The 27,288-nt window shown below is 40.9% G+C and overlaps 1 protein-coding gene across 7 annotated transcripts in view; it reads left to right on the forward strand.

Moving 5' to 3' along the window:
• sgcd (sarcoglycan, delta (dystrophin-associated glycoprotein)) overlaps positions 1-27,288 on the forward strand; it is a 399,067-nt gene that overhangs the window by 288,363 nt on the left and 83,416 nt on the right. For all 7 annotated transcript variants that reach the window (XM_040032548.1, XM_040032550.1, XM_040032549.1 and 4 more), the window contains 2 exons: positions 12,060-12,161; positions 25,267-25,354. In XM_040032548.1, coding sequence (XP_039888482.1) covers positions 12,060-12,161; positions 25,267-25,354 — 190 coding nt within the window. The remainder of the gene's footprint in view (positions 1-12,059; positions 12,162-25,266; positions 25,355-27,288) is intronic.

Raw genomic sequence — 27,288 nt, forward strand, 5'->3', positions numbered from 1 at the left:
AGAAATTGATGAGAAAAGCGTATCCCTGAAGCAAGAATGCTTTGCGGTTTCACATTTGAGATATTTATTATTATTAGCCGATGTGGAATTAAGTAAAGAATTAAGACTCAAATTCCACCTGAAAGACATGGTTTACACAGGCAGCTATTTAATGATAAATAAATACTAAACAAGGATTATGAGCAAAGCAGCCTGTGCAGACAAGGTTTCAGCATATTGTGGTGGACAGTATAAGTTCCCGAGAACCTGTAGCTCAGATTTGTTGGGCTTTTACCGTTTTCACCCTGACTGTAACAAATTCATGAAAGGGTTTGTTTTGTCTCTTGCTGCGTCCCTGCTCAGGGGCTAGATTGTCTGAAGTCCTGTTTCAAAGGCCTCTTCTGATGGAGCCAAGAAACGCAGCCTGATTTGCCCTGAAATGGGAGGACTCACCCTGTGTATCTTTGCTGCCACAGTCAGTTTCGGGTCAGTCGATTATTTGAAGCCACTGCTGCTGCTGTGTGCAGAAAATACTGTGAACATAGCATCTTTCAGATTGTTCTGATGGCCAAAGTTTTTGTTTGTAGTGTAAGCTTTCTACTTTATTGGCAAATGGAAAGTCCAGTTTGATTAAGGCCAGAGAAAAACTGTGGTTACGGCAAACAAACACTGATAAGGTAAATGGAATGTATTTATATAGCACTTCTCTTATCGACCGCTTAAAGCACTTCACACTTCAAGCCAAATTCACCCATTCATGCACGCATTCATAGGGCGCTTTGTTCTGTGCATACAGCACTTTATCTGTTATGCACACATTTGTGCACATAAATGGACGAGTCGAGGGAAAAATTGATCCCAGTGCATCTATTTATTATTCAATGTCCTGAAGCTGGGGATCAAAACACAGAGCTTACAATTAGTTGATGACCCACTCCTCACGCCCAGGTACCCTGTTTTTGTCAGGTTTAACCTTACACAAGACGCCCCGTGAAGAGGAACCAATGTTATCATTTTTGCCTTTTGGGAGCAAATGCACTTACACAAACTTGCATTAATATTAAACTCCAAGTTTGATCTCTTTCTGCTGCCATCACTGTGGGTCCTTCAGATCTGCCTTCTGAACTTGGATTGTGTAACTAAGAACAGTCTGCTTGTGAGCTTTGCTTTGTTTATACCAATGACCTGCCTTTGCACTTGTTTCAAAGGTTATCAGCCCATTAAGTGGTAGTTTTCAGCTGTTATCAGTGGTGATTTGCACACTCATCAGGCACTTACTAATGCAAATATCTAGTTAGCCAGTCACACGCACGTAGAAAAGGCCAAACAACCTGAAGTTAAAGTTCAAGCCGAGCATCAGAATGTTTAAGAAAGGTGATTTTTGTGGCTCTGATTGCGGCTGGTTGTTGGTGTCAGACAGTCTACTGTGAATATTGCGGAAACTGCTGATATGCTGGGATCTTCCCACACGACCATGGTCCAAAAGGATGAAAATATTTCTACTGCAGAAAATGGTCAAACTGCTTCAAACCAATCTGAAGGCAACAATAACTCAAATAATGAACTCATTACAGCAAAGACGCAGAAAAGGAACCATCAACCCACAACACGTCAGACCTATGAGCAGATGGTTTACAGCAGCAGGAGACCTGAATGGTTTCTACCTATATCAACAAAGAACAGGAAACGTGGGCTACAGTTCACACGGCTTCACCAAACCTGGAAGAAGTATTGCCTGGTCTGATGAATCTCAATTTCTGCAGCAACATTCAGATGGTAGGGTCAGAATGTGGTGTAAACAACACGAAGCATGCAAGGACTGTGTGGTGCCATCAAGAGGAATGTTTCCAACACCTTGTTAGATCTTTGCCAAAAAGATTAAAGGCAGTTCTGAAAGCAAAAGGGAGTCCAACCCAGTAGTAGTACTGATAGAAGTGTAGCTGGCATCCTCTGCCTACAATCTATCAAGCCATTCCCTCAACTGCTTTTCTAATTCAGGGTCCTGGGGGTGGCTGGAAGCTATCCCACCTGTCATGGGAAAGATGCTGGGTACACCAGGACAGGTTACAGTGCATCGCAGGGCTAGCTCAGAGAGACGAATGACTTCATGTTCATACCTGCCGATGTAGAATTACCAAATAATTTAAGTGTATCCAGTTTAAAACCTCAGGCTCTAAATGGAGAATTCAACTGAAGTATTAGTGGAGACAAAGAACATACCACACCAAATGTAGTGAGGTTACATTTAGCCAAAAATATTTTAAAAAGCCTCTTTGTTGGAGCTTAGTTAGATCCAGTTACACAAGTTCTCTCTTACTGGGTTGTTGTTTGTCACTGACTTCTGATCCTGTTTGTAGGCAGAGGAGAGCACTTACTGTAGACATGTACAGGACAAGTGTTTCTGTATTTCACAGCTCCTGATGTTTGCTCGTCACACTCTGTGAGAATAAAAGAAGAGTTTATATTTTCTGTTTATTGAAAACAGAAAAATAAAGTATCCACCTACATTAACGTACCCTCTGGCAATGCATCTTATCGTCTTTATTATGGGCCTAGTTTTCTTCAAGTGTAGCACTGAACTGTGCAGCACTTGATCCCAGAATAACTTGTCCTGTGTAGGAGTATTCAAACGCAGCTTTTACTTTTAAGCATGCAGAAGTGTGATTAGCTCGGTGGTATACAAAAAGTCTCGCTCCTTGTAGTATTTCCCCCAGAGACGGCTATATTTGCTTTAGCCTCGGGTGGTGGCTTGATGCATATCGATGCAGACGCTCAATAATAGGCCAAGAGCTCCACATTATTGACAGCAGCGACTACTGGCTCTTTGAAGACATCTGCTTCGGTGAAGGAGAAGCAGGAGCACGACAGACAGAGAGAGATGGTGTGGATAGAGAAATAGGATACAGATAAGAGGACAGATATGAGCAGAGAGAAGATCCAGTGTTACATCAGTCTTTATATGTGCCTGTTCTCCTCGCTGCTCCTCTCCCCCTTCCTTGTCATCATCCCCTCTCTGTCTCTGCTGTAGCACACAGCTGGGCCAAATAAATCTGGAGAATAAGAGAGGCACAAATGTTATTTGCAAGACAGACATTTCTTCCTGCGCTTATACACCAACACAGGTCCAGGTAAACAGAGAAGCCATGGCTATAGCACACATTCTCAATGAAACAAGTAAACACGCACGAAAAACAATATATTCTCAATAACGATCAGGCTTATGGGGAGGTGACAGTGGAGGGAATGCTGGGCTGAGTGGAGATCAGTTTAGTCCTTATTGCAGCAAATGCTGTGGAGAGAGAAAGGAACAAAGAGCAAAAAAAGGGATTAAGATAAGGAGAGTCCTGGACACGGAGGGAGCTCAGTATATGTCTGATGAGTTATATACAAATCTGTCACGGCCTCACAAAAGTAAGGGAAATAAGACACAAGCTAAGAGCTAAAGGTTGCCACCGACAGTTTAAACAGCATAAATTGATGGGCAGGTTTATCTGAAATGTAGGCAAATATTCCTGCAGCTCACCTGGTTTAACTTCTGAGAACACTGATTCGATGTTATGATTGAGAGCTTTGATTTTACTCTTCCTACATTTTATACTTACATGATTTTTAAATAACAAATGTTTTACAAAGAGAAAAAAAGTGAAGTGTGTGAAGTTGAACCCATTCAGCAGCTAATCTTAACACCAGTTCTGCCAAATCTCACATTTCGTTTAGTTGTTTTAGTCTTCTCAGGGATCCTGCTGCCTCTGCAAGCTGCTTTGTAACCCAACCCCAGCTTTCACTCTTAATGACGTGCACTCTTTTTCAATAAGAGACCTGCAGTGTAAAAGGGGAAAAAAATCTGTAGTCTGGATGCCAGAAAAATAGAAATAAGTTACTAAAATTAATGTTAACAACCCTAATCAACGTTAGCTGTCTGTTATTTTTTAAATAAAAGTTTTTTTTACGCACGAAAACAATGAAATTACCTATAAATGTAGTCAAACTGCTACAATGCAAATGTACTGTTGTTAACTGCACTAGGCTGTTAATTTGTGATCATAGCTGAAATATGGCTTTTGACATCTAACTTAGAAAGAAAGAAACTTATTATTACTATAATGAGTTTTTAAATAAAAGTTGGATAAAAATGTCATATTTATTAAATCTTACTGTTAAAATGGTATTACTATATATAAATTTAATCAATTTACCTTTTTAAAAATCCCCAGAAACTCCTGATTACAGTTACAGTATACCATTGATTATAGATTGCATCAAATACAGGCGAGTGGTGGCTTTCAGACCCCAGAGAAGCAAAATGCATTGAGCCAACAGCGTGTAATTCCTTTGGATTTGGCAATAATGGTAGCTGATGGTAACGTTGCTGTCGAGCTGCTTGTGGTCTTTTGAGAAAGTAGGACTGGCAGATCCTCCCATGGATGACAGGCTTGTTTATTGGGCATAAAATTGCTCACAAAATGCCGATCTACTGCTGAAATATTAACATGTTACTGTGTCAAAAGCTTCTCCTAAACTGGTGCTATCCACTGAGTATCTTGAATTCTCTCCATTTGATTTGGAAAGGGTGCATTAGAAATGCATTTCATGTTGCTGGCACATAAAGCCGATCATTGTTTTACTGAAGTTTTGCTTTAATTAAATAGTTTTTGCTGCACATTCCCCAAAAAGCTACTGATGACCAAGAGCCGTGAACATGGAGAGCATATTTTGGTTGGCTTCAGGGTGATGACTTCATGATGGAAGTAAAAATATCTGGAAACTGAATAAAAAAAAATAAGCAGTCGTACTGTGAAGGCTGTTGGTGCACATTAAATAGCATTTAAATAGTCAACAGCAGCAGCTCTGAGATAAAATTATAGATGCTGAGTATTCTTAGTGATATTCTCAGTGTTGTTGAACAGTTTAGGCGTTATTGTCAAAGCAACGGCTGCCGTCTGAATCGTGTCATAATCTGCTCTGTTCGTTTGGCTCTGACAGCAGGTTACTTTAGATTTCATGCCGCCTGAGTAGCAGCACCTTTCAGTTCAAGCGGCAGACAAGGAGGGACAGAGGTGAAGAGAATGAATGGATGTAATGGAAGAAAATGTATTATTGCAGTTCAGGTAGAAATATCGAGTGACAGTAAAAATAAAAGAGTGGCAGGCAGGGGCCAGGAAAAACCACGTAGCCAGAGGTATCTAAAAGTGACAAACAGGATGATCAGCACGGGGCCTGAGCAAGGGGCAGGATTGCAAGAAGATGATTAATGTCAAACTGCGAATCGCAACGAAGAAGAGAACAATGGGAGACGAGGGTAGAGGGTAGGAGAGAAGCGGTAAGAAGGCACACCTGAGTGTTCAGAGGCCTCTGTCCTGGTCAGAGCCATCCTGAATTATTCATGGCTCGCTGTGCCGGCTGCAGTGCACTGCTCACTGCAGAGAATAAAAAAGGAAAAGGTGAGGCGAGTCGAACTGCAGTTTTTCAGAAAGGTGAAGAATTAGATTTCAACTTCCATCTTATAGAAAGAATGATGTCACATCGAACATGGCTGCACAGATAACCACCTGAGTCACCTCGTCGGTGCGGCTTCATATATCCAAAAATACGTCTGAAATTTAAATTGTTGCTTTTGTCCTGCAGTTCTTGTATCACAGCTATGACAGCTTGGAGTCTTTCACCCATAATGTGAACCATTAAAACTGCTTGGTTAAAACAGTGGCAGCAGGGAGACTTTGTCATTTGCAGAATACTTGGCTTGAATTGAAAGAACAAAAGCAGAGTCACGAACACAGACTGAGGATTTTGTGTCTCTTGTTCCCCCTGAAAGAGTCGAGACGAGGTTACGTTCAAAGTTATTTCCTTGAATCCTGAAGTGTGGGTAGTGCATATGTTATGGATACTATATAAAGCATGTATTTCACATTTAGAAGCAGCCAATGTGGTGTAGTGTAGAATAAAAAGGAACTGATTTCAAACTCAGCCCAGCTTTTAGTCTCTCTGTGGTGCTGAGACAGTTGAACTCTGATAGCGAACTAATACATAAACATACTCGTATTAAACGGTTTGTTTAGCGACCCCTATCTCCCTCTGCAGCTGTAATGATTCTGATACTGTGTCTCACTGGGATACTTCTCTTTGGACATGTCCACATAGTACACTATGTTACTGCATACTTCCTTGTATAGGGTGTGAATTTTAATAGACCCATGCTGTGATGATATAACAGGGTTTACCAGCACTAGCTGCCACATTTTATCAACTTTTATAACTTATTTAGCCTTAGACTGCACATAGTGTCCAATTCTTCTTTACTTAATACAAGAATTGAATATGCATAAATGCTAAACTATGTCACAACACCAAGTTGTAACCTCAGTGTCTACAAATGATTCGTAGCTGTTAACTAGCCAAACAGCTAACATTAGCACTTTGTGGCAACTGTTAGCTGTTAACTAGCCAAACAGCTAACATTAGCACTTTGTGGCAACTGTTAGCTGTTAACTAGCCAAACAGCTAACATTAGCATTTTGTGGCAACTGTTGTTTGATTTGGCGCTATGCAAATACAACTAAACTGAATTACACAAAATTTGTGTTGTATCCAATCTTCCCACAAGATTAATTTATGTTCTCAACATAACGTATGTAAAAGAAGGAAATCACATGTGTAGAAATCCTCCAGCTTTGCTCAACCTCATTGAAACCAGGCTGTGGAATCAGGGGCCACTGTATGCTTGGTAAACACTTACTGCTTCATCCCCCTTTCTGACTGTGTTAGGGACTATAATTCACAAAATAAACAGCTTTTTATATAATAAGTCTTAAAACAAGCAATTGAACTGGTCAGGAAAATGTTTACTGCGCATTAAGAGCAACGGCCATTTTCCCATAGACCCCAATACCACAGGCGTTGCCCCCTGGTGGTCACATAAAAAGAAAAATGAAGGTTTCAGGCACATCCATATCACTTATCTACGGAGCCCCTCTGATGACATGGCCCTAAAAATAAATAAATTGTGGCCACAAAATACTACTTCGTGGGCACGAAATAGGTATAACGTGCACACGAAATGCTAATTTGTGCCTATGAAACACTTGACCGATAACCGTGATCCTTCCCAGGCCCTTGCAGTTGGTTGACAATAAAATCTATCCCGGCGTCCAGGTCGTACTTAAGTCTGTAAAGCAACTGGGCTTTCAATATCCTGTTTAAATGTCTCTCCGTAATAATGGTTCCTTGCAGTGCAGGCTTTTTCAAAATGCATTTGTAGCTCATTCCCAGCTTAAAATCAAACTCAATCAGACTGTCTCTGTCCATGATGTATAGGTTTAGCCTACTCTTATGCTTATGTCTCTACGCAGCTGTCCATGAATTGTATCAATATGATGTGCGCACGTTATCTATTTCGATGCCACAAATGCGTAATTCGTTGCCACGTTATACCCAATTCGTGCCCACAAATTGAGCATTTCGTGCGCACGTTATACCTATTTCGTGCCCTCGAAATAGTATTGCGTGGCCACAAATAAGTATTTTGTGGGCACGTTATACTATTTCGAGGGCACGAAGTAGTATTTTGTGGCCACAATTTATTTATTTTTTGGACCATGTCATCAGAGGGGCTCCACACTTATCAGACCCTGAAGCTACAGATCCATGTTTGATGTATGGTCCTGCCATAGATGCATATACAATATATATAGTATGCACAGTATAACCAAGCAGGTTGTTCTTACAGTCCAAGAGCCAGCAGTAAAGAGTATCTGTGTAAATACATGTTACAGGCAAAATTCCATAAAGTCTGATTGCAGTTATAGTCTAATAAACTATGACCTCATGCTTTTTAATTAATAGTTAGGCGTGGGGGGCTTTGATGGTAAACCGGAAATATATCAGAATAATAGAGTTCATAAAATTATTTTTCCTCAGGCTCGACCACTTGAATGAGACTGGATCATAACCAAAAACCAAAGTTAGAGAAATGCACAAAACTCAGGTATAACCTTACTCATTACACCCCTGGTGGTGAGTAACACTGCCATCAGTATGATTACTGGCTCTTGAATGGACTTTACATTCATTTCTGATGAAGCCAAAAGGTCCATCAGAGTCAGTTTATTTTATTATTTTATCCCATAATTAAGTTTGAATTTTTCTGAACCTCAACATTCAACCATTGTGTTTGAAAGAAGCAAATCCATGTAAGTTGTTTATCTAAATGTCGGCCTACTGAGAAAGAGCGTATTCTGATATCTCAGCAGAGGAGAAAATGTATGAAATGTAGAAACAGAGATTCTGAACTGTCTGAAGCACAACATTTTTAAGCTTTATGCATCTTCAGGGATTTTAAACCTTCCGCTGGGCCGAACCCCTGCTGGACATTTCAGTAAACATGCATCGCATGAATCTCTGGTTACCTCTTTCTTAGAGTACCTGTGCTCCTGAAAAATGTAGTAGACGGAAAATAAACACATCTTATTTCTTACCGTTGGCTTTCGTCATCAAAGTTTCAGAAATTGAGTTTAAATGACATCTGTGGGCCTTCGCTAACGGCCCCGCTGATTTCCACCAGGGGATAATTCGCAGTCGTGACACGTCCAGGACTCACCTCTTCGTTTCTGCAGTGGTGCCAGAATTTTAATACGTTTTGCACAGCGGGGGGACGGATTACATGGAGGAGGCTTGCAAACCATCCTCAGTTACTTTGGGATTTCAAGGGTCCTGATCTCCATTTGCTCGTTGGAACCGGGGATCAAAAGACGGAGGGAAAACAAAAAGAAGAGTCTTTGCAGGAGGAGATCACATGAGCAGATAGCTGGCTTTTTTTCTCTCTTTTCTTTATTTCACTATCACACTGACGCCTCTTATCTGGAGACAATCCAGTGAGTAATCTCATATAATATATATAATGACTGGATGGAAAGTGAAGGGTCAGCTGAGCCCGTTGTGTTTGAATCAAAGCAGCTCAATAGCAGATCTCTCACCAAATCTCCTCTTATCTTCAATGGTTAATATCCTTTGGTCTCTGCTTTGTAGACAGGCGGAGGCAACAGAAGCCTCTGTAACCCGGCTGCAATACCTTCGAATGATTGGCAACTTCTGTTGTATTTATCACAATCTGACGGAAGGAGAACGATGAACTGTAACAGATGTGGTTTCGTTTCAGATACCTTGACAGTATTTTGTGCTCCTTCGTAGCACTTGAGAATTTGCTTTGTGACTAATTTCTTGTAATTTCACTTTTGCAGATATGTTTGCACAGATTCTGTTGAGAATGTAAAGTATTTGCCCTGTGCCACCTTAACTTGCTTAATTTCCCAATCAGGTGTTTCGTATCCATGAGCATTTGTGGGTGCAGGTTTCGTAAATGGACTTCGAGAGTGGGACAATCTGAACTTGTTTTGAGTCGACACTAAAACAAATTTTTACTCTGGATTGGCGGGTTTTAGTTTAAGATTTCCGTTAGCTTGTTATTTAAAGAAGTCAGACTTCCCTCTGTAATACTTTGGTATTGAACATTCTTTCTTGTGTTCTCCACACATTCAATTCCATTTTATTTATATAGCATCAAATCACAACAACAGTCGCCTCAAGGTGTTTTATACTGTAAGGTAGACCCTAGAATAATACATACAGAGAAAAACCCAACAATCATATGACCCCCCTATGAGCAAGCACTTTGGCGACAGTGGGAAAGAAAAACTCCCTTTTAACAGGAAGAAACCTCCAGCAGAACCAGGCTCAGGGAGGGGCGGGGCCATCTGCTGCGACCGGTTGGGGTGAGAGAAGCAGCAGGTGTTCAGTTGCTGGTGACTCCACACGTGCTGTCGTTAAGTTAGGAATCTCTCACCACTGGTTTAGGAAGGAGCTTTGCAGTAATTGCACAACTGTTAATGAGTTTATGTTTGTGGCTTCCAGAAAGATTTTGCACATGTAGTCCTACAGCATCACTGCGTAACGCTGCATTCAAACTATCACAGCGATGTCAAACTCATTTAAGTGGTGAGACACGTGCAGCTCGCTTTGATCCACTGTAAGTGGACGGGACAAGTGAAACTCCCCTCGCTGTCTTCTGTCTGTCTTTAACTACACATTTAGTATCTCTGCAATATCTTAATATAAGAAAACAAAACGCAGTTTCAACTGTGGGTCTTTGTTTAGGAAGGTTTGAAGCCTAATCTTGAAAGTAGAGATAGTGTCTGTCTCCTGAATCCAAACTGGAAGCTGGTTCCACAGAAGAGGGGCCTGAAAACTGAAGGCTCTGCCTCCCATTCTACTTTTAAATACTCTAGGAACAACAAGTAGGCCTGCAGAGCGAGAGCAAAGCGCTCTAATGAGGTGATGTGGTACTACAAGGTCATTAAGATAAGATGTGACCTGATTATTTAAGACATTCACACAAACACAAACAATCTATTTTAACAAAGTCATATTTTAAATGCACATAAACTAGACTCATTTGGCTTTCACTGTTCCCTGACTCTACTAGAGCAACTTTACATGCAAAAAGTTTGAGGTTTTGGTGCAGCACTTTCTTACATTGTGCTTAGCAACAACCTCCAGCACTCACCAACCGGATGACCGGGGGTTGCCAGGTGTTCACCGGCTGCTCTGTAGACCTGTGGGACTGATGCGTACCATTGAACCAACCACATTAAGATGAAATTTTACAACATGAATGTTTATCTCCTGTTTTCAAAGCCTGCTTATAGAGTCTGTGCTTTGCTTGTAATGTGGTCAAAGTTGTCTTGCCAACTCGCGAATCAAATTTGACTCTATTCACGTTCAATTTTTTAAACGTGTGTTTTAAATATAAGTTCTGTAAGAGCACTGCAGTGCACAGTGTGCAGCTGTATTTTGGGCGATTTGTGACTGTCTTTCCTGCACTGAAGAACCAGTGCAACCAATCACACACCAGTCTCCGATAAAACCGATAGGTTAATGTGTTTTCTGACCATCTGAATTGTAAAAGTGTTTGTCTCTGCTATTTCCTGGCATAAACTTAACATTTCTGTCACAATATTGGATGCAAATCACAGAATCCTGCTTTGAAATGGAAATATCCCTCATGTCATTTGCATATTCAGTTCTTCGAGGCATTCTGGTCAGTTTGCACTGGCTGCAGTTACATACTGAACACCCTTTTGCTGTAAATATCTAAACAAACTGCTCAATTGTATGTATGAATTCTGCACATCATGTTAGCCTATGGCTTAGTTTGTATTACTAATGCTGAAGTCAAGTCTCAACCAATATCACTGCATTAAAAAAAGATTAGAAGAGATTAGAGGAGCTGCTCACCCAGAGATACAGTTTAATTTGTCTAATATGCTCTGTGTACAGTATTTAGAGTTTGCATCTCTGTGAGTGTGAAACAAAATAACATCTTTCCTCGCACCATCAGGTGTGCGTGTGATGTTTAATTTTTTCCCCCGCACGCAGCCATCTCGCCATATAGATAAATACCAGGTGCTTGTTATCAAGCTGCAGGTGTCAGAAATAAAGTGGCAGGTGTTGGACACACACAGCAACTCCTGTTCAAGGTTGAGCCCCATATTGGCACAGAATACACGGAGACAGCAGCCTGCAGAGGGTTAGCGCGTGTAAACGCTCAGACTCGATGTTTGGAACAAGAAGAAAATATACATAAAGCTTGAATTCATCGTGTTACCGTATCGTCTGTATGTCCTCCTTGAATCCTGTGAAGCTGTTTTTATGTAACTGCATGCAGACTCAGATGATTCTGGGAAAATGAGTCTGTTTCACCTTAGCTCGCACAGATCTGTGTTTTCCCATCATTTGGGGTTATTTTAATAAATGCAGATCTAAAAAGTGAACCCTGGGCTTTGCATATTTAATCACAAATATTACGCTTTCATGTTAAATGAGTGCAAAGTGCTGTTTGTTGATACCAGACTGTCAAGCAGTAATTGTTGCAGTGATTGTGCTCCAGCAGCATCAACACTTTATTCATTTGAAATTCACATCTGTGATCGGTATTTTCTGTAATGCAATTTGGCTGGATGTAGAAATAAAAATAACATATGTGTGTAAAGATAATGTCCTAACTGAGAGCGTGTCTGTCTCCTGCACAGGATGGGATGGGAAACCTCAGAATAACAGAGAAGGGCCTGAAACTGGAGGGGGACTCTGAGTTCCTCCAACCCCTCTATGCCAAAGAAATCCAGTCCAAACCAGTAAGTGACTCGCATGAATGCACACCTTACTTGGTACATACTGTACTGCACACATCCATCCTGCAATTTGACCCTTTTTTAAACATGGATTAGGCTACGGAACATTTGTGCCTTCAGTAAGCTGTTAAACTGGAAGCTTTGTCATTCAGACATGGGTGACTTTGCTATTAATGGTCCTTACAGCTACATTCATGCACACCATTTAAGAGCCATGAAAAAAGCAGTGGTGTGAGCACAATATTTATCTTCTAACATGGGAGTCTACACAGTAAAGCAAGTGAGTACATCCTTGCTGTGACTGACGATGACAAGTGGTGCAGGAATTTTCCAAACCATTCCTTTAGGACAAGAAGCAATAATGATGAAAACACCGCAGTACACCTAGAACTGTAACATGGAAAGTTGTGCATGAAGTATTAGCAAAAAATGTTCTTCTTCAGAAAAATGTTCCCCATCAGCGTTAAATACATTAATATTACTGTTGCATATGTTTAAGATTGAGCTCATTTTATATACTTAATTCTGTTTAATAATCTGTAAATCCTCCTCTACCTTCTCTACATCACACACTTTTAAAAAGGTGGCTAGCAAAACTAAACCCATCTGTTATGATGCTAAATCACTGAAGCTTGTTTAGCTAATCATTCTAGCTGTTTCGACACAAAGCACAGCAGATCTCAGAGTAGTGAAAGCTCAGCCAGCAGCAGCTGGCTTCCCATCAGTTTACCATAGAGGTTTGTCCACAGTGCACATGCACAAACCACCACTCGTAAAACGGAGACAGCTACAGTTTCCTATAAGTACAAAACAAGTGATGCTTTTAGCTACAGTAGCCGACTGCAGCCAGTAAAGGATGGATGCAAACTGGTGAGGACATTTATGGCGTTACTGTCTAAGATGGAAGGAGATTGTTTTACCTTGACAACTATTACGTTGTGTCTATTTTTAGATTTGACAAGGCAAGAACAGTTTGCCTTGCTTGTCCTGTTAGAGCGCCATTGCTTTATATTCTTCCATTACGGCAAAATACTGCGAGTTACTGTATTTAGGTCTTGTGATATCACCTTCAGTGTGACTTTGGCTCATTTTGTTATCCAAAACAGTCAAACCTGCCCCTACAAATTCCCGTAGCACAGGGAGTCAGCGTATCCCACAGCAATGTGTGAAATGTGGTTAAATCACCATTTGAAATACTTTAAAATCAGCAGCAGCAGCCCATCGATACATTAGCACTTAGTCTTTTTTATCACTCATCACATGAACTAAAAACTGCTTTGCAAATTACCTTCTAGCAAAAATACAGTTTGTCTCATACTTTTTAGTGCGCTGTGAAACACTTGTTGACTGATAATACTCGAAATGAGGTGAGATTGAGAAGGTGTGAAGTGTCTAATGATTGTAGGTGTGGTAGTGAGAATTAAGCATGTGAGACAATCCAGTTGGGACTCCGAGTGCTATCAACTCAGCCGCACGTACGACAAGCTGATTTCAGCAAATGTCTGAACCTAAAAAGAAATCCAAAACTATGTTAAAACAGGTTATGTTGAAGCAGGCGCGTGCTCTCAGAAGAGTAACTGATGATCTGACTTCCTTTTCCTTCCACATGTATTTGGGTCAGGTTATAATGCCAGCAGGCTAAAGCTCAGTAAATCTACTATTCTCATTCACGCCTCCTCTGGAATCCTGAAGCATTCTCAAGTCCCATAAGATATGGCTGTCAGCCACTGCATATCCTCTGAGTCTGACGTGTCCAAAACCTCGACATGAAGAGAATTCCTTTGAGCTTAATGAACAGAGCTCGTGGTTTGACCTTCTCTCTAACGCCTAAGTCTGTGTCTCACTGCCATATTTGAGGCCCCAGGTAACGAATATCATACTAATATAAATATATTTTATGGATATTAGCAATTTAACAGTTTATAACATATATAAGGGAAATCTTGTGTTTAGTAATAACACAAGACAAAGTCTGTGTGCCTCTAAGTTGGGATCAGGCCAGGTTACCATCAACTCATGTTGTGTGCTGCTAGGTCACAATTGGATTTTAATTCTCACTGATTTTTTTTTTTCTAACAATAAAACTGAACCACATGTGTTATAACAAACCAAAAAGTCAAGCTGTCATTCTGTTAAATCGTGTTATATTGTAATATAAAACAATATTAGATTAGAATGAATGTTTCATGGCATCAGAGGGCTTCAGCAACAACAGGATCCAGTTTTATTTCCATTCATCCGTTTTCTTCTGCTAATCCAATTCAGGGTCATCAGACAGTTGGTGCCTATCCCAGCCTCCTACACTGTGGACAGGTTTCAAGTGAGACAGAAAACCATTCAAGCTCACATGTGGCCAATTTGGAATCACCAGTTAAACTAAAATGTTTGTCTTTGCACATGCTCAGTGGCTCCTCTGGCTTCCACCCACAGTCCAAACTTCACACAGAATGCAATACATACATTCTTACCTTAAACTCATCCCCTTCATGCTCTTTGAATTCGATAACTTAATTAATAGTGATGCAGATAGATAAATACTTACTTGTAGCACGTCACTACACACACACACGTTGGGGTGGGTTTATCTCTTCGTAGCTCAGAGGTTTGGTGTTTAATATATTTATTATTTTCCACAATGAAATACAAAAATACAAAGCATCAAATAAAAGTAAAAGAGGAGAGAAAATTTAAAATAAAAACCCACCCTAACAAACAACACCCCTGTTCGCTGTCAAGTAATCAAAAGTTTAAAAGGAAAAACTTTCAATTAGTGCAAAATAACACCAGCCAAGGTGTAAAGAATAAGAAGGAAGAAAAAATAAGCAAACAAATGTAATTAAAAATAAATAAATAAATAAATAAAGGTCATTCCTGAACCTGTGTAGATGGTTGGTCAAAAAATATCAAAAAGGGTTTCCAGACTTTATTACATTTATTTACAGAGCCTCTCAAAACGAACCTAATTTTCTCTAATTTAAGATGAAATAAAACATCCTTAACCCAATGCGAAACTGTGGGCGGGGCTGCGTCCTTCCACTTCAAAAGTATTAGACGTCTTGCCAATATTGCAGAGAAGGCAATAAGTCTGAGAGTGACACTCTCATTCCAAATATGCATGACGAAGCCTCACAGACATCCGTCCAGAACAAGACCAAAACACATGGATCAAGGTGGCCTCTGCCAATTTACATCTTTCGCACGTTGGGTCAATCTGGGGATACATCTTTGCCAATTTCGATTTGCTGAGATGAACCCTGTGCACTATTTTAAACTGCAGAAGGCAAAGTCTTGCACACATGGAGGACTAGTGAATATTACTTAAAACATTGCCCCAGTCTGCTTCAGCAATACAGATTCTAAGATCCTCTTCCCAGGATCGCTTAATTGCAGACATAGAAGAAGAACCCAGGCGCAAAATCAGAACAAGTATTGATGGTATGGCCTTTTTCTTAGCCGGGTTACAACACATAATGTCATCCATTACATCATTAGGGGGTCTATTTGGGAACCCTGGGATAGAGCCTGAAAGAAAGTGTCGTATTTGTAGATACCTAAAAAAAATGAGAGGGGGGTAAGTTGTATTTATTAGTCAGCTGTTCAAATGAGGCAAACGTGCCGTCAATGAGTAGTTCTTTTAAAGATCTCAGCCCTCGCCTCTGCCAGCCCTGAAATGTGGCATCAGACATTGAAGGGGGAAAAAACAAGTTGGAAGCTACTGGGCTGCCTAAGCAGATCTTCAGAAGATCAAAATGTTTTCTAAGAGCCTCCCAGACCGACGAGATGGAAATATCTGGAGTTAAATTAAATTCCAAAAAGTAGGTAATTTGATCCGAAATAAACTCTATAAAGTTTTCATCACTTAACAAAAGAGAGTTAAATCTCCACATCCGTTTAGGAGACTCCATACCGGGTATATGCAGTGTCGATATTAAGGGCGCATGATCAGATATTACAATAGGCTGATAATCACATGACTTAACAAGAGAGGTTAGTTTGTTATCAGTAACAAAATAGTCAATTCTACTGTAGGTTTGATGAGCATTTGAAAAAAAGGAATATTGTCTGTCTTGTGGGTGTAAAAAAACGCCAAATGTCCGAGATGCCGTAGGTTGAAAAAAAGGACTGTAAATAAGAAGCTGACTTTGTTGTCGAGTGTCCAGTTCTTACAGACGATCTATCCATCAGGGTCCAAGCACAAATTAAAGTCACCACCCATAATAAGTAAATGGGTATTCAAACGAGGCAGGAGGCCGAGGACGCTAATATAAATATATATTTGCTAATGTAACATTAATATTAAAAATTGATCCGGTCACTATAACGTATCGTCCATTTAAATCAGCCAGAGAGAAGAAGGGGTAAAAGGAACCCTTTTATTTACCAATATTGCTACAAGCTCAGAGGTTTGGAAGCAAAACGTTCCAGTGTTCATTTCCACTTTTCAGACATAATTTTGGGAGATATTTGCAGACAGCAACATGAAGATGAGAAACACTTGAAGTGTCGTAAAGGCCGTCACTGCTTGGTTGTGTTGTTTGGCCGTTTTTTTCCATACTGCATCACATTTGGCCGCGGTGAAGTCACCCAAGACTTCAAACCTTAACAAAATCCAACTGGGTGAGGTATATTAAAAAAGGCATCACCCTCCCCGTGCAGTTGCTATGATACAGGGAAGGGTAAAATAATTTTTAGTGGCAGGCTGGAAACTGGTTTTTTTTCATGGCTGGAGGAGCTGGTCCTTTTAACATAGAGGTCTATGAGGATTGAACTGGCCATTAGAGGAAATGCAGTTTTTGGCTTCATTTTCAGCCTCAGGGAGGTTGTTGCCTGATCACGGTGAGCACGGTGTGGCTGTACTAGTGCAAATGTTTCAGACTTGCTGAGGAAACAAACAGGAGCAGCAAACACGTCAGTATTATCAGCACGTTTTCTCCCCGCGTTCTGCACTCAGCTACAGTTTCAGTGTTCCTGCAGTAGGATTTTTGGTGTTTACCAATCGAAATGCTGTCTGGCTGAGGTCCCCTGTTATGCTGGCTTTACAAATTAACATTCTGGGGTGCTTCCTGGTGTCCAAACAGCAACTACACGAGCATCCAGGCCTAGAAGATGTCAGAGAAATGGGAGAGATGGGCACAATAAAGCGATAGGGTCTCTCTCCCTTTGTCTTTTCTACTCTGGGAGCAATCATTGCTGTGTGCAGGTAGTGGGCAGATGGTCCGATAATGCAGAGGGGATACAGGAGCGAGTCAGAGAGCGGAGGAGAGCATATCAACAACGGAGATGGAGATGAGGAAGAAGGAGCAGCAGTAATAGAGACAGAAACAGCGAGACAGATGGAGGAGGACTGAATCAGAGCACCAGCAAGCTTGCTTTGACAGGCGGCATGCAGGAGACAGCCAAGTTCAACACCAACTCAAACAAACACGCCGTGTTTGCAATGCAGTATCATAGCACTGTGGAATATTCATAATAAAAGGGTTTCACTACTTGTCCAAGAAGCAGGAACAGGGGATAACAAATCCCCAGAGCATAAATTGGGCTCTGCATTCCCACATGTTCGTTAGGTGAAAGCCAAAGTTTGAACTCGTCTATCAGGATAGATGGCCGATAACTAGCAAAGCAGCTCATAAAATATGAATACCAGACCAGCGCTGAAAGTGCGGATCATGCCTTCTGCTCTTGTACCGTGAAGAGGGATGAACGTAAAAGCAGACTGAGAACAGAAAGGGCAAGTGGCAAGTAAAAGACGGGACATAATACAAAACAGCAGAGCTTAAGGAGAGCTAAACAGAAAGGGGACAGAGAGAGGGATGGATGACTGGAAACTGAGCGAAGGATATGAAAGGAATAATGATAACCAGGAGGAGGCGATGGGAAAAGACCAGTACACAGTTGGCCAGGAGTGGGTAAACAACAACCGCTAAATAAAAATTTAGCAGTCCGCTCTGTATTTCCCAACACTCCTCTTCCTGTTTCCTTTTATGCTTCGCTTGTCTAAGTGAAGTTACCGTTGTTATCAAAGGGCGACAGAAAGCTGCTGTAAGACGTGTCTCTGTCAGCAGGTCCTCACTGCCTTCTTTGTTGTGTTTAAAGTGAAGGGGAAACAAGTTGGCTGCTCCGCATTTGCATAGAGTTCAAGTTCAAGCTATTTTATTCAAATCAGGGGCGTCAAGTGCAGCAAACTTCTTCTGGCAACTAATTGTACAAAACTTTTAATCTAACCATCGTTAGCTGCTTCGGGGCTGACATGTTACCTAAGTCATTGTAGTGATATAAGAGGAGACTTCCAGAAGAGCTGCCATCAGTCAGGCCGTTAGAACCATCGGTAAATCAGTTGGCACTAAAAGATTCTCGAGTACTTTAATCTAGAAGGTTAAAACGCATTTAACTCATCACCCTCAGGTTAGCAGGTTTCGGTCATATTTCAGCCATATTTGTAGAGCCAAATGATATCAGAGGTTAGCGAGGGTGGTCTCTGTCTCTGCAGAGACCACCCTCTATCCTGGGAAAACCAGAATCTTTTCTAGTGGGCATCAGGTTTTTATAGATACATACTGAGGCGTAAAAATCCATCATTGACCCTTTAAACCCTCAAACATTAAATATCTAATGTAGCAGCAGAGAGTCACTCTTGTGCATTTTCCAGTAAATCAAAATAAATGTTGACTTAAGTTAAAGTATCTCTGTGAAATGTCTAAATGTCTTTCTATGGTGACCGAAGCACACTGACAGACACACATGCTTCTCTCAGTCGCTGACATTTACTAATTAACACAACTGTTGTGTTAAGGCAACTAATAATGACGTGTGTCTCTTATGAGCTCGTTCCCGATCAACCTTTAAATGCAGACTGTCAGAAATTCTCAGAAAGCGTTGGATTGGTTCTGTGTCGACCTGTTTTTATGACTTGTGGTTATGTGCATGTAAAGATAAGTGAGCTCTAACAAAGTGCACGTAGAAGGTGTGTAGGACCTGCATTTTCCAAATCAAAGGTGTTTATACCTCGTCCACGTTAACTGCTTTCAGATCTGAGCTTTACCAAAGAAAAGTTTGATGTCTCAGGAACACTTAGTATGAGAACAAAGAAACAATGTGATGGTTTGGTTGGAGGACAAGAACCGATCCTGAATATCAAAAGGACAAAACTGAAATAAACCAGATATTTTTAGAATATTTACAAATATGGTGTCTTTTAAAAAACGATAACTGAGCAACTAAGCTCATAGATTAGTCAACCGTCCAGACCTATTCAGTCACTGCTCATCTCCTGCATCTTGAAATTACCTTTGAGCTCTTCAAAGTGAGCCTCGACACTGTGGATTTATTTTCATTCAACCCAAATTTCCAAAATCAGCCAATGTTTTACTCCGGACATATTGGTTCTTTGGCCCATCTCACCGAGGTTTAATTCAACCCCCGGAGCAGCTCTGCCACCAAGAAACATTTCTATAACCAACTGTAATTCACACATCTCTCTTCTGGTCTCTCGCCTAACTCCTCTCTCCCTTCTTATTTTATTTTTTATTTATTTTTCCCTCCCAATTCCTCTCTGTGTGAGAGGCGTCCTGCTGGGAGTAATATGGTCTGTTGCATTAGTAACAAAGAGAAGAGGGAGACCGAGCGGATCAAAGGCACCGCACTGCAATGAACTAAACACGTGTAGTGTACACAAACAGCCCTGAAGGACTCCTGCTGTAGCCTCTCTGAGGCGTCGCAGGGGAAAAAAACCCTACATGAAGATGGAACGATAAGCGACCTGCTGCTGGAAGACGGTGATGATTTTAAAGCTCAGGACTCGCTGTTAACCAAGAATATTTGCTGCTGGCTAAACTCATCGATTAGTACTGGCATCTGCTGTGTACTGCCATAGAAGTAATAAGAAATGTCTGAATAGTTATGTCAGTATTCATAACCTAAAATCAGTGTGGCTGCTATGTACCCAAGGAAATCACAGCTCCATGTTTGGTCCAGATTAAAATATCTGAACTGTTGGAGGACTTTCCAAAGAAATTAGTTTAAGTGTGTCTGGCTCCACATACTGAGCTACATTAAGTTTCTTTGACAGGAAAACTCCAAGTTGGGAAGGACTGATTAATGGGAGAATCATAAAAGCATACATTAATAAAGAATTAGTTATCGGATTGATTTATATCTGTAAGCTTACTACCTGAATTCACGCCAGAAATCCATCAGCATGTCTTCTGTGTGAGTTTAGTAGTGATGCAGGTCATTACAGCTACAGTAAGATGTGAGCAGTGAGGCATGCAGTGAAAAATTTGGACAGATCTCATCCATTAACTGCCTGGGTCACAATTCTGAGAGAAACTGAGGTTTCATGAACTAATGATGACCAAAAGCCATAAGCTGTGTACAAAGGTCGGATGTAGCCACTGTAAAATCACCCGTTGGTCTTTTTTGATCACAGTCGCTAACACCGAGCAATGACCACGACCAAAATTACTGCAGCCTTATGCAATGAGCTCACAGTGTTTGCTTTGAAGATGGGCAACGGGTGTGAAAATACTCTGCAAATACAGTTGCTGTCTTTAATGGATTTTGCAGAAATAGAGAAATTAAACTTTTGAAAATTGCACATTTTTTGTTTTCTGCATAAACAGAAATTTATATAAAGTTACTTAGCCTAGTAACTAATTTTGTAAGTAACTTGCTTTTATATAGGAATGAAACCAGAATACAACAATATGCAGATGACACTGTAATCAGTTATGTTACAGAAGTCAGCCCAAGCTGGTCCTTGATTGTTTGGAGATGGGTTTCCTTCCACCAGTACATGACCAGTACAATCAGCCTAGGCTGAGCGTGCTGCTCACTCAAACTCTGAGCAATCCTTTTGTTGCTGCAGCTACTTGTCTCTGTCTCTGACTGCTATGACGATTATACAGATTATACAGACCATGTGGAGTGTGATGTTGTGGGCCCAAAATGCAGACATGGAAACGGCAAGCGGTTTATTGAGGCTGTTGTGAAGTTGCGAAAAACGAGGGAAGTAAAACTACAAGCAAGTATCAATATTTGGAGAATTGACACAAGAGGACCTGTGTTAGCCGCCTGCAACCCTGAAATGGATAAGCTGAAGAGGATGGATGGATGGATGGATGGATGGGACAAGAGGATAGGACGAGAAACGCTGAGTGAAGAAATAAATGCTAACATAACCAGGAAATAAGATACTGAGACTAAATGCACCCAAAAAACATGAAGAAGTTATAAACACAGAAAACTAAGAATCCATCAGGAAATAAGTAAAAGTAGAGAGCCCACAGACTCAGAGTGACCGTTACCATGACGCTGACGTCCCAGTGACTGCTGAAGGTCGCCTGTGACAGAACCATCTACCAAACTGAAGCACGGATTTTTAATATAACATAGTCTGTTCAAAAGGCTCCAGCAGCACAAACAGAGGCTCAGTTTAGTGACTGGAATCTGCAGCTCCAGCTACAAGTTAAAAAAAAATAAAAATTTCAGCCACTTTACATTTCTTACAAAGGGGGAAACTATCCATAGAGGCTGTTCCCATTTTTATATCAGATTGGCAACATGCATTTTTAGTGTGTATTTATACGTGGAAGTCTGTGGGGATCGACTTGCTTTTGGAGCCAGCCTCAGCTAGCGCTCTAACATGAAGCATCCTCCAGGGCTGGAAAATCAAATCCAAACTGCAAACAGGCTGAAAACAAAAAATACTCTAGGCAGTTCTATTAGTGATATATTATAATATATCTCTAGTGCTTAGTATTAATAATATATGAGCCAGTGATATAGTCAAAACATTGGTATCACTAGATTTGCATTCATAATAGCAGTAGGGATGACTGCTATCTCCATCTTTACATTCCACACAACATTAATATTCAGGAAATGTATGAATAATATAACGTGGACTCTCTCTCAGCTCCTCAAAAGTGATATTAAACAATTGGATGCAGATTTGCAGGCAAAGCTTAGTTAAACTGATTCTGTACGAGCAGGACCTGCATTGAGTTGCAGTGAGTTCTGCCAGTTTCAGACTGCAAAAAAACTACATGACATGGAAGACTGAGAAATAAGCGCCAGGGCTAGTCTATTTCCTGGAACGTTGAGTATTTGTTTCCAGTGTTTCTGTATTCTAGTAGTGAGTCTTCCTTAGCACTGTGTGTTTCCATGTCCTGGACTTCTTGTTTAGTGTTTTTTTTTTTTTTTCATTCAGTGTTCTCTTGGGTTGGTTTTCCTGTTTTACTTTGAAGATTTGTTTTCAGAAGTGGCCTGAAAAAGCCTAAAAGTGGAACGATTTAAAAGCTAACGGTTGTATTTGAGCCATTGTTTAACTTTCCTGTCAGGAAAAGCCTGTGATTGGCAAGTGAGTAGTCCGTCATTTGTCCTTACCTTATCATAGCAAGTCCTGTCTGTATGGCTGATGAAACACAAAATGCATCATGTAGCATGATCTCTGTATGAGAATGCTGTTGAAATAAATTTAACATATATATTTATAGACAAAATGTTTTTATTAAGGCAAAAAGGCTTTGAAAGCCTGTCATTGCAAAGACACCGTCTCTGTCACTGTCAAAGTCCTTCTAAAAGCAAATCTAAGCAGTTATCTTGGAAAGAATCCAGATGGTTATTTTGAAGTCTGCACTTAAATGAGCAACGAGCGCCATAAATTCAATTTCAGTGGTTACTGCAGCTATGCACTCCAATTGAGTGTATAGAAATGCAGGTCAAATCTGATAAAAGCCCATTCAAAGGTTTGCACACTTTGACCCAAAATAAGGTTTAAAAATCACATTGTCATCCAATGAAGCCACTAACTGGATTCACATTATGGATGAGGGGAGCACAGTTGCTTCAGTCAGAGCCCAAGGAGCTCTGCGGGATGCTCCGGGAATGGTGGCAGCATTTTCTTTGACCCTCTGCTTGTTGCTACTGCTGCATCAGTGCAACATGATCAGCTAATAGAAAAAGGGCAGCTGTGATCTTTAGCATTTCTATTCAGGATTCTTGGAGTGCCGCGTCTCCTCCTTATATTTCTGGTCATTATTGTGACTCTTTATTAAAAATGCATTTAAGTGAAGCTCACTGTAAACACTGTTAAGTTTGCTATTGTGCCTCAGCATGCTGGGGAGTCTCTGCTCACTCTTTAGAGCTGTTCAGCTGGAGGCTATGAGGTTTTCCAGTACTTCAGCTTGTCTGGGAACACATGGTCACCTCCCGTTCGTCTTGTGTGTCTGGGTAGGCTTTCGCTCCTCTTTGCATTGAGCTGTCAGTAAAGAAACTCACTGCAGTTTTAAGGATGTTTAAGTGCATCCCAGTCAGATAGCTTCTAGTATCTTTCTGACTCAGAAGCACTTATAAACCTGGGCTCTGAGTGTTTTTGCACTGGTATCTGTTTCTCCTAACCAAAAATCTTTAGCAACTACTAGAAAACTCCTGGAAATAGTCAATAAGTTCCGTTTTTTGAGGGGAAACTTTGAATTGCAGATACTTTATCTTCTTTGGAGTGAATTATCTCTTTCTTTCGACTAGTACGCACTGTTAAAAATAAATACATCTAACCTTACTGCCATGGCACCTCGGGGCAGCTGTGGTTCATAGTGGGTCATCCACTAATTGGAAGATCGGTGGTCTGATCTATGGCTTCCTCCGACTGCATGTCGAAGGATCCTTGGGCAAAATACTGAACCCCAAGTTGGCCGTGATTCATCCATCAGAACGTGCGTTTGTGTGTGAATGTTAGGCAACGCACTCGAAGCATGAGGCTTATAGTACGAAAACTCTCTGAGTGCTCAATTTGGGTAGAAAAGCAGTATATAAGTACAGTCTGTTTACCTCAGGACACTGTTTTAAAACTACTTAAAAGTGCTTTACACACACACCTGGGCACTATTTGTCAAACTGACATTCAGAAACGAGTCCACAGTTAATGCAACACAAAGTGTCAACTGTTCTCCAACTTATTAGTTTTACATTCAGTGCACACCTCATTGTTATTGTAATAAGTTCCTACTTGTGTATCATATATTGGATGTATTTACTGTGGGAACTTCAATAAGTTTGGCAAGAGCCATAATGTTATCTGTAATATACACACAAGGCATATCCCCTCCTCGGCTACGAGCGCAGCACAATGGTCAGGCCGTTATCTCTAATTAAGAAGTTGACTGAGGCATGAAGATTAGTCGGGCACAGAAAGAGCAGAGTGTCCAACGTGATCAGCATTACAGATTAATGCAGGGCACTCTGGGAAATGGAAGTTATCAAACGGAGCAGGAGGCTGAGTGCGGACAGTTATGGCGGTGTGTGTGTCTGAAGTCACACCTTTGTGGCCATCTCTATGTGTGTGTGGATGCATTTGTACTTTCATTATCTAGCAGCTGACTGAGGCCATATAAGACCAGCACAGCAAAGACATAAGGCAACAAAATCAAACGCAATGCAAGCGTGAGAGAGTCGATGGCCATGCAGTGGGAGTGCTTTCAGCTAAATGCTGGTTAGTGGTTCAGTTGTAACATCATCCTTAGATATTGCATTCTTATATCACAGTACAGTATAAAATTGTACCATCAACATTAGATATTGGATTTTAATCATTTAAAATTTTCAACTATTATGAAGCGAAGGTAATCTGGATTCGCGTGCAATCACCACTTATTTTGTATTGAGTTATAAATCAACTGCACCCAATTTCTTTGCTGAAAGCCCAAAAAATTCAAGGCAATTAGGTGATGTGAAGAAGCGAAGTAAATCTTATAAAAGGTTGAAGATGAAGCAGTGGTTGTGGCCCATTCTTTTTTTTGTACTCCTTTTATTTTTTTTTTCGGTCCCCGACTCGTGTTTATACCTTAGTCTAAGTCGCTGTCAGTGATAAGTAACCTTAATCGTAAATTTGGACACATAAATATATTAAAATGTACGATGTTTGGCTTTCAGCAATCAGAGGACGAAAAATAAAGATTCTAACTGAAACAGATAAAACTAGTTTTTTAAACAGGGTACGGGTTACTTGTCCTCATCGATAAAAACTTGGACTTCACATGATTAAATAAGCATTAGCAACTTGATGACAGTTGCACCTTGCTTTAAATGAGTTACCTGGTCGATCTCTCCGCAGGGCCGCCCACTGTTCCTGCAGTCATCCAGAAATGTGTCCGTCAATATCGTCAACAACAACAACAAGCTGCTCACACAGCTCGTCACAGGTAAGACTCGGCCGGAGAAACGCTGATTTTCATTGTTTTCATTAGAATCTGCAAAGATTCGCAGGCAGCGGTTAAGCTGGAGTAGATCTGAGTTCCTTTGATTCTTCCCCTCAGGTTTATTCATGAACTATGTTACAGGAACTGGTGACGCCTTTTTGTCTTCTATTACTTGACCTTCATTTTGCCAGAAAGCTGTTTGGGATTAAAACTTGTCTTAGAAGAGAGATATGGCAAAGATAGCAGCTACGCAATGAGGCTCATTTAAGAATCCGTCCATTCAGTTTCTCTATTGCTATCCAATTCAGGATGACAAAGGGGTTGGAGTCCATCCGGGCCGTGATAGGGTTAGGTGTGCTATATGCTGGACAGGTCGTCAGCCCATCACAAGGACAAGTTTGACATACTCTGCTCATGTCAGTGAAAGTGAAACCAGATAACAAAGATATAGCCAACTGGGCTAAATGGTCACATGATGGTGATTACCAACTTGTTAAGTCAACACAGAGTTTCACAGTCTAGCTGTCAGCATGTTCACACGAGATTGGCAGTGTTGGTGGAGCTAACCAATCAGAATTCTTTATTGATCCCTAGAGGAAATTATGTCACAAACATGGACAGTTGTACTGGCAGCAAAGCTTTTATTTTTGTAAAATTACAGTTTGCACTATCTTTGTAAAATATGCAGACAGCTTGTACAGCAGAGCAGCTGCTGCAGCAAAAGCTCAGCAAGGTTTGAGAAATCCTCCAGAAAAGGTGCTGATCAGAGAACCGATCGGTTTTGTACCTCGAATCTAATACTCAGAAGATAATCTACTCCAGCGAAGGTTGGCTCTTCAGCATAAGTTACCACAGAGTTACCACACTCCTTGTTAACCCTCTGTGCGTACCTCTTTTTGACTGCTTTGGTCAGGTTTAGATTGCCACAGTCTCACATTGGTTGCAATAAAGACGCTAGCTCGTCTGCTATTAATAACGACTCACTAAGTGAAACTTTAAAACTGTAAATGGAGACCGTTCACGTATAAAGAAAATTTGTTTGCAGACAATTCGGCGTCTTCCATCCAAACTGCAGCCACAGCAGTCTGGTAACGACCAAAGCAATCAGAAGGAGGTTTCTGGTTCCATCTGTGCAACCTTCAGCAACCAATCACCAGTCAGTCAGGGAGTAGACCTTTTTCCCCAGCAACTGGCAGTTGCCTGGGGGTCACCAGCTGGAGGTCTTTAGGCCCATATGACAGCAACCTAATCCTGCTTCATACTACAGGCTTTAGTGTAAGCTCCATTACCCAACAAATAACTTCTAATGGCTTTTAAAATATTCACAGGAGATATTTCAAAGTCAGCTAGTTTGATCACTTCTCCATCACAGTGAATTTTTGAGGTCTGATAAGCTAAAATCATTCCATATTGCAAAGATTCAAGAATGTGAAGGGAACATTTGTTTAGCATATGTTATTCTACAGCATGTGAAATATTTTGCAACTCCCAAATTTCTTTCTGAGAACCGTTTCTAATCCAGACTCTCATGTTTGAAGCAGCTGCTCCTGCTATCAGAAGTCATTGGCCTTATTTATAATTAAGCATTTACACGTCGTGATTTTATTTCTCCTCTGATCCTTTTAAGTATGCCAGAAGAGGTCTCAGTTTCTCCTCCATTACTCTGTGATTGTGCTTTCTTCTTTACATCTCTTCATTCGCCACCTGTCACGTTGATCGAGTTGACAGTTTTTGGTGAAATCACTCGGCGTAAACATGCTCGGGAGGCGTCTCTCACATTAAAAAGCAAGCTGACATTTGCCTCCCGAGTCTGAAGAGGAGGAAGATGAAGTCTGCTCGGATGCGTTGATGACTAAGCGGCGTTGGTGTACGGGGAGGAACTCCACACCCCAGATGGAGAGTGACAGAATCAATTGTGCGCGTGTCAATCAGTCAGC

The sequence above is a fragment of the Simochromis diagramma genome, unplaced genomic scaffold, assembly GCF_900408965.1.
Source record: "Simochromis diagramma unplaced genomic scaffold, fSimDia1.1 OVJJ01000216.1, whole genome shotgun sequence".
NCBI lineage: Eukaryota > Metazoa > Chordata > Actinopteri > Cichliformes > Cichlidae > Simochromis > Simochromis diagramma.